General features: G+C 41.5%; 1 protein-coding gene across 1 annotated transcript; it reads right to left on the bottom strand.

Moving 5' to 3' along the window:
- Positions 1-5,453: 5,453 nt before the first annotated feature.
- On the bottom strand, positions 5,454-6,379 carry LOC109244012 (MYB-like transcription factor ETC1). Its single transcript, XM_019411040.1, has 3 exons — positions 6,249-6,379; positions 6,049-6,133; positions 5,454-5,691 (listed from the first exon to the last, which is right to left on the bottom strand). Exons 1-3 carry the CDS (start codon positions 6,304-6,306, stop codon positions 5,604-5,606), a joined length of 231 nt encoding a protein of 76 aa, XP_019266585.1. The 5' UTR covers positions 6,307-6,379; the 3' UTR covers positions 5,454-5,603.
- Between the last annotated feature and the right edge of the window lie 807 nt (positions 6,380-7,186).

The raw sequence follows: 7,186 nt of genomic DNA, 5'->3' as shown, positions 1-7,186 counted from the left end.
TTTTCTGCTTGGCTAGCCTTTGAGGATAAGGCGGAGGTGGTCTAGGCAAAGGCGCCTTAGCTTTTGGCACCACCGGCTCCGACATGTCAATTATGTGCTCCCTAGACGGGTTCACGGCCTCTTGAGTTTCCACCTCGGCCTCATCAATGTCAATCCTCACATCATTGTTCACATCATTCTCTACCACATCTTCAACTACCAAAGGACTATCATTTTCGTGCAACTCAACATCATCATCCACAACTTGCTTATGTTTCGAGGCATGCACATCACCGCCTCTCCCACTTCTTGTTGTAACCTCCATCACATGATTGTTCCCACCTTTAGGGTTCACTACCGTATCACTTGGTAGAGCACCCTTTGGGCGAGTATTCAACGATTGAGAAATTTGGACTAATTGCACCTCTAAATTCTGAATGGAGGTATTGTGGGAAGCCAATTGAGCATCGGAATCTTGGTTCTTCTTCATCATTTGTTCGAACATCATTTCTATTCTTCCCATATCACTACCCGAAGAACTAGACCCTTGAGATTGAAACGGAGGCGGATTGTTCGGTTGTTGATACATCGGGGGCCTTTGAAAACCTTGCCCCCGGTTGCCTTGATTTCTATTGTTATTCCACCCTCCTTGACCATTGTTGTTATTCCAATTATTATTGTTCCCATTCCAATTGCCTTGATTGTTACCTTGGTTACCCCACTTGTTGTTTTGATTGTTGTTGTTCCAATTGCCACCACCTTGTTGTTGGTTGTTATTATTCCAATTACCGTCGCCTTGTTGATTGCCCCAATTTCCTTGGGGGCGCCATTGTTGATTCCCTTGATTTCCTCTATTCCCTTGGTAGTTATTGACATATTGATATTCCTCGCTTTGATCATCATTGCACTCATTCGAATAACCACCACCATCATTGTTGTTGTCAAATTGCTCACAATTACCTTGAGGTTGTTGTTGCCCTCTTTGCCTCCTTTTTAACATAGAGACACCTTCCATTGCGTTGACTTGGCGCGGGTTTTGGACTTGTTGCAATTGCGCCTTCGCCAATTGATTCATAGTTGTTGTAAGCTCGGCAATAGCTTGGCCATGATCGTTCAATTCCTTGTGCAAATGGATGACCGTGGGGTTACCTTGGGGCACATTTGCTCGGCTTTGCCATGCCGAAGAGGTGTCGGCCATTTCATCAAGTACATCACATGCCTCTTGGTAAGAAAGTTTCATAAAGTTCCCTCCGGCCAGTTGGTTCACAATGCACTGATTCGTGGTGTTGATGCCCCGATAAAAAGTTTGTTGTATCATCGCCTCGGTCATGTCGTTATTAGGGCACTCCTTCACCATTGTTCTATATCTTTCCCATATCTCGTGCAAAGGTTCCATTGGCATTTGCTTGAAAGCTAGAATCTCATCCCGAAGAGCCGCCATATGACTTGGAGAAAAGAACTTGGCAATAAATTTGTCCGCCAATTCATCCCATGTGGTGATAGAATGATTGGGGAGCCTTTCTAACCAATCCAACGCTTTACCCCGAAGAGAGAACAGGAAAAGCCTCAATCTCAACTCATCCTCGGACACGTTTGTCTGCTTGCTACCCAGCATGTATCCACGAACCCCTTCAAGTGCTTGTAGGCATTTTGATCGGAGGCGCCCGTAAAATGCCCTCTTTGCTCGAGCAAGGTCAACATAACATTTGGGATTTGAAAGTTCCCCGCCCGGATTCGGGGAGGAACAATGGCACTCGCATACCCTTGATTAGGGAGAACTCTTGGGACTACTCTTGGCGGTGGCGGAGGAGGGTCTGGAATAGGATTGTTGTCATTGGCCTGACGGCCAATACGTGGAGCTTGAGGTAAGGGAAGCTCATCATGATCAATATCTTCTACCTCCTCCCCCGCCATGGCATTGCCAAGAGGGTCATTAGCATTTAAAGCCATAGTACCTGAGTTATCGACACAAACAAAATTAGTAAACAAGAAGTAAAGAGAAGCAAAACACAAAACGAACTAAACAGATAGTCAACACCGTAAGCTCCCTGGCAACGGCGCCAAAAAGTGATCGCTGCCTACTCTGCACCACCAAAAAGTAGCGAGAGCGGGTCGCAGTAGCTTTTACCCGAATAGAGATCGGGATCGATTTCCTCAGGGAGCTAGTAGTGGAGTTGGATTTTCTGTTTAGTCTAGAGATGTGTTTGTACTCCTAATGTCACTTCAAACATTCTTGGTTTTTGATTTTATAACTACTATGATAAAAGTAATGATTAACGCAAAATTATGCTACTAGAATATTGCTAAGTTGTATCTAATGGGAAGAAAGGCACTAGGGTCGTGACACTGCCTAGGTGGCTAATTGACGGGTAGATGTTACTAAGGATAGATTGACATATTTGGGGCTTATGCTATAACCGTTGCACAATTGTACCCACTCTCACACCTCTCGGTAGAGAGAGTGATTTTGCCTAATTGACTCTCACGAGACCAATTGGGTAGGCCAATTAGATCAAGCAACTAGGGTTCAAGTAGGGTGATTACTCTCTCGAGATTTAACCCGTTAATTGGGACTATCATTTCTCATGAGTCCATCCCAATTCCTTGTTGGGTCAATTTTGGGGTCATAAACTCTCTTTCTCAAGAAGAGTCAAACCCACAAAGTTTGAATCAGTATTTGCAACCACCAATTCTTAAATAAAAACATAAAAACAAACACCCATAATCAATCTAACCCTAGATGGCAACACCCATCAATTACCCACACTAGGGTTGAGACACAACCCTAGCTAATGGGTTTAGCTACTCATGCTTAAAAGAGAAAATGAAGAAATAGATGAAGGACTAAGCATATTAATTAATTACTAAGAAGAAATCACAAGAATCTATCGTAAAATTAAAGCTAAAGTGCCAAAAATGGCTACAAAACCGAGTCTCACGAGCGCAGCTATCTCTGGAATACCAAAAACTTACCTAAAAATGGTAAAAGGTTCTATTTATACTAGGCTAGAAAAACTGGACAAAAATACCCCTGCGGGGTCAGTGCGGGCCGCACAAAAAGGACCGCGACCGCACTGGCTCTTGGACTTCACATTTCTGCTTCTCTGAACTTGAGGACCGCGGACCGCGTGGAAGTGTACCGCGGCCGCGGAGGGAGTTGGCGCGGTCCGCATATTATGGACCGCGGACCGCATGGCTGGAACACTGGGAATCTTCACTCTTTGAATCTCTGCTCCGCGGACCACACCAAAAGGTAGCGCGGCCGCGAAGCAACCACCGCGGACCGCGTAATGAGTACCGCGGCCGCGTGGCCTTAAGTCCAAATTAGTCAAGTCTCTGAACCTCATGTCCGAGGACCGCACAAAAGAGTAGTACGGCCGCGGAGCCTGACCGCGGACCGCACAAAAGAGTAGTGCGGCCGCGTAGCCTCAGCCTGATTATACCAACTCTCTGAACCTCCTAGTGCGGCCACATTCACTTTTGCGCGGTCCGCACTAGGGTCTCTTTTCCTTAGATTTCTTGGTCTTTAATACTTGAGCAGGTTTCACTCCTTTTGAGCCGATCTTTGACATTTCGTCACTTTGTCGATCAAACCTGCATTCAAGCACAACTTGTGAGCATTTTGGGACTATTTTGTAGTGATTTATAACCAAAGCACAGGCAAGTAGGGGCATAAAACATGTTAAAATCCTAACTTATCAGGGATCACTTCCGGCACAACAGCCTTGGCTGCAACACAAAACATTTTTAGATGAGGGGAAGAGAAGAAAGCAGGAATGACAATAATAGGTACTCGGAAGGCCAAGCAAACACTTACATTCCATGTTCCACCTCTCAGGGAACGGCATATCTTCGGTGGGGATCAGGTCCGATGTCCTTATTCGTACGAACCTGCCCATCCAACCTCGGTCTCGAGTCTCGTCTATACTCGAGAACGGGGGTTTGGTAGCTCGACGATAAAGCTTGATCATGCCTCCTTGATAGAGCTGAGGGTCGTAGAGGCGCATGAGATGATAGAGGGTAAAAGGATGCCTCTCGATCTTACGAAGAATCGGAGAAGGAGCACGATCCTCCAAAACAATGGATGGATCTGGCCCAGAGTGACATCGTACCTCTTAAAGAAGGCAACGATGATAGGGTCCAAGGGACTTATTGTGAAGGGATAGGTGTAGACGGTCAAATACCCCTGCTTGTAAGTAGTGATGGATTCTTCAGGGCTAGGCACTACAACATCTTTGCCAACCCAGTTGCACTCCTCTTTTACCTTCTTGAGGAGGCGCTCAGTAATTGTACACATGTACCTCGGCATGGGCTCACATCACCCCGGTGTCGAGGCTACGTTTTCCACCTTGAAATCGGAAGCAGTCGCACACTTCGTCGGAACGAAGTCAGTAAAAGGATATTCCGCCGCCGCCGCGCCGACAGGTCTTGATGAAGAGGCATTTTCTTTATGAGGGACAATTTTGGAAGTCTTAGCCATTTTTTAAGAACAGGTAATAACCGATAGTGGGAGATTTGGCGTATTAAGAAGATATTAGCAAAAAAACTTGACAAATTGTAGAAGAAGAACTTGGAAAATGCAAAGAGTACTGAAGATTAGAGCGGAAGAGATTGAAGGTAAAATTAAAAAGTGGAAAAGGGATCTATTTATGGGTTTCACGGCGACGTTTTAAGGTTGCTAATGGCCGACCATCAAACTGACACTTATTAATGATTTTGGGAACCGTACCGACATGACGCTTCAGTCGCTTCCATCGCTTACATCACGAGGATGATGTCATGGTATCGAGGTATAAAATCGAAGGCTCATTTCGTTTCTCCTCATTACATTCCAAGAAACGAGGGGACTATCTGTATACGGTCAAAATCGAGCCTACCCGATTTTGCTATTTGATCGAGATAAGGGAGTTGCATCGGGGGGTAGCCTCGTATTGAATCAGACCCGAGCTCGAAGACAAGGCATCGAGTCTAAAGATCGAAGCGCCCCCGAAACCGAGAGGTATAGCAACCAAGGCCATATGTGACAAACTTCGAATGAAGCACAGTAACGGAAAAGCGAGATATCCGTAACCGATTGAGGATCACGGTGGAAATCTTGGAACGGATCAAATCAAGGACGGTTATTTGTGCCAATCAAGGATTTACTTATGTAATTAGAGTTCTACCTTAATTAGGATTCCTCTACTATATAAAGGGGAGTCCTCATCATCTGTAAACATACATTCATACAGATCAAGGCAATATAACATTTCTCTCTTTCTCTGATTTATCAACTTGTTGTTCTTTAATTGTTCTTACTTTACTAAGCTCGAGGATTCATTGGCTCGAGGGCACTATCCAGGCATTGCACTGTTTTACATTCTTGTCAATTCCCATCACTTATCTTTAAGTTAATCAATTGGTATTAGGTGAAATCACATATCCTTAAAATCACATTATAAGTTTAATTGTTATTCAGGGTAAAGAATAGCTAATTAAGAAAACTGAAGTTTATTCAAATTGCCCAATGAATCATGGAAGAAAGACAAGGTAACAAGATTTCTATGTCTACTTTCTCTTTGCAGGTTGAGCCTGTATTTTTTTTTAAGTCCAAAAAGCTCAGTAGTTAATTCTATTGGCATTATTTATTGACTGGTTGAAGATCGAGTATTCCAATACTTCTCAATCTCCTCTGCAGTTCGTCCGGGGATTCTTCCAGCTATAAGAGACCACCTGATAAATAATTAAATAAATAAATAAAAACCATCAATCACAACAAAGCGCGCAATTACTTTTTCTGTTCCATTTTATATGACAACGTTTGGCTTAACATAGACTTTAAAAGGAAAAAAGATATTTTTAGTACATTCCAAAAGTACCCTTTAACATGTGTTCTTGAATATATTATAACGTTTTTATGTCTATAAAAGTATATCATTAAGGTAAAATAGGAAATCTAAAGTTAAAAACTTTTCAAATACAAAAATAATTTTTTTATAAAACAGACTAATAAAAGAGTGTCATATATAAATTAGAATAAAAGGAGTAATAAGAAACTTGAAGCAGTAAGAAAAGTTGAAGAAATTAAACCTCTCGCCGAGCAAATTGTACATCCTGATTATCAATTCTTCTTCATCTTCAGAAAATTCAGTTTCAGCTTCTTTCAATATTTTTCCTGAAACAAACATCCGACGGCATCAATACTGAAAGTTCATATAATCGATCTCAACTTACTTGACACGAAACTGAAAACAAGATCAAAGTATGATCAATTAGAGGTGAGTGGATACCTTGAGAATAAGAAGTAGTATAATCAGAGGAAGAAATTAGCTGGTCTGAATCTGCCATATTATCAAGTTGGGAAGAAGACTAGTAGAGAATGAGAGTACTATATTACACGTTAGATCAACTTTAAATAATGTCAGGCTTCAGTCTTCTTTTTTAAAACTTATTTATCTTATTCTTATATGTACTTATTAAATCGGCAGATAAAAGCTTTGCAACTTAATAGAATGAAGATGGGGCAACAGTGAATGAAAAAATACGGTCAGGTTCAGGTATTTTAGTATTGATTCATTTGACATGGATGAAAAAATCAGGTGGCAATATTTAATTGGATATTTATTACACCTTAAATTTGTGTATACACACGCGCTATATTTTTTGTATTGATTTTAGCTTTTGTGTTAAAGTGAAACATAAAAAATAGAGTTGGAGGGCCAAAATGGAACATATAAAATAAAGTTGGAGAGCCAAAATGGAACAAGGTAGAGATAGAGTGCCAAAATAAAAAATGATTCCAAATTGAATGGGTTATATATGTATTTGGCTATAAAAATACTACTTAAGTTAGTAGAAAAGCACAGATATTAAGGTGGTGGAATGCGCTGACTGTTGAATGGTAGGTAATTAGAGCTAGCCTTCCCTCCTCCTACTGCTACTACAGGGGTTGTTGGGTTCGTTTATTTGGAAAGTATAAACATGTGTAAACAGTACACAGAATTTTTCGTAAGCTGTTTAACAATATTTAAATGAACAAATCACTATAACATATTCGTTTTTTTTATATCTACACCCCATATTTTAATTTTGATTAATGTCTATATATGCATATCTAATAACAAAAGCTGACGAAGCGGTATCCCATAACACTCAGGGGCGAAGCTACTGACCATCCTTCATCGAAATATTACGAAAAATTACACCGTATATATAAGTAAAACATTGA

Source organism: Nicotiana attenuata, unplaced genomic scaffold, assembly GCF_001879085.1.
Source record: "Nicotiana attenuata strain UT unplaced genomic scaffold, NIATTr2, whole genome shotgun sequence".
Classification (NCBI taxonomy): Eukaryota; Viridiplantae; Streptophyta; class Magnoliopsida; order Solanales; family Solanaceae; genus Nicotiana; species Nicotiana attenuata.
This window is presented reverse-complemented; position numbering and strand designations above follow the sequence as displayed.

Coding starts and splice junctions, on each gene's coding strand:
- LOC109244012 (XM_019411040.1), bottom strand. CDS start 6,306: ATGGCAGATTCAGACCAGCTAATTTCTTCCTCTGATTATACTACTTCT. Junction 6,134..6,248: donor TACTACTTCTTATTCTCAAG/GTATCCACTCAC, acceptor TGTTTGTTTCAG/GAAAAATATTGAAAGAAGCT. Junction 5,692..6,048: donor TACAATTTGCTCGGCGAGAG/GTTTAATTTCTT, acceptor ATTATTTATCAG/GTGGTCTCTTATAGCTGGAA.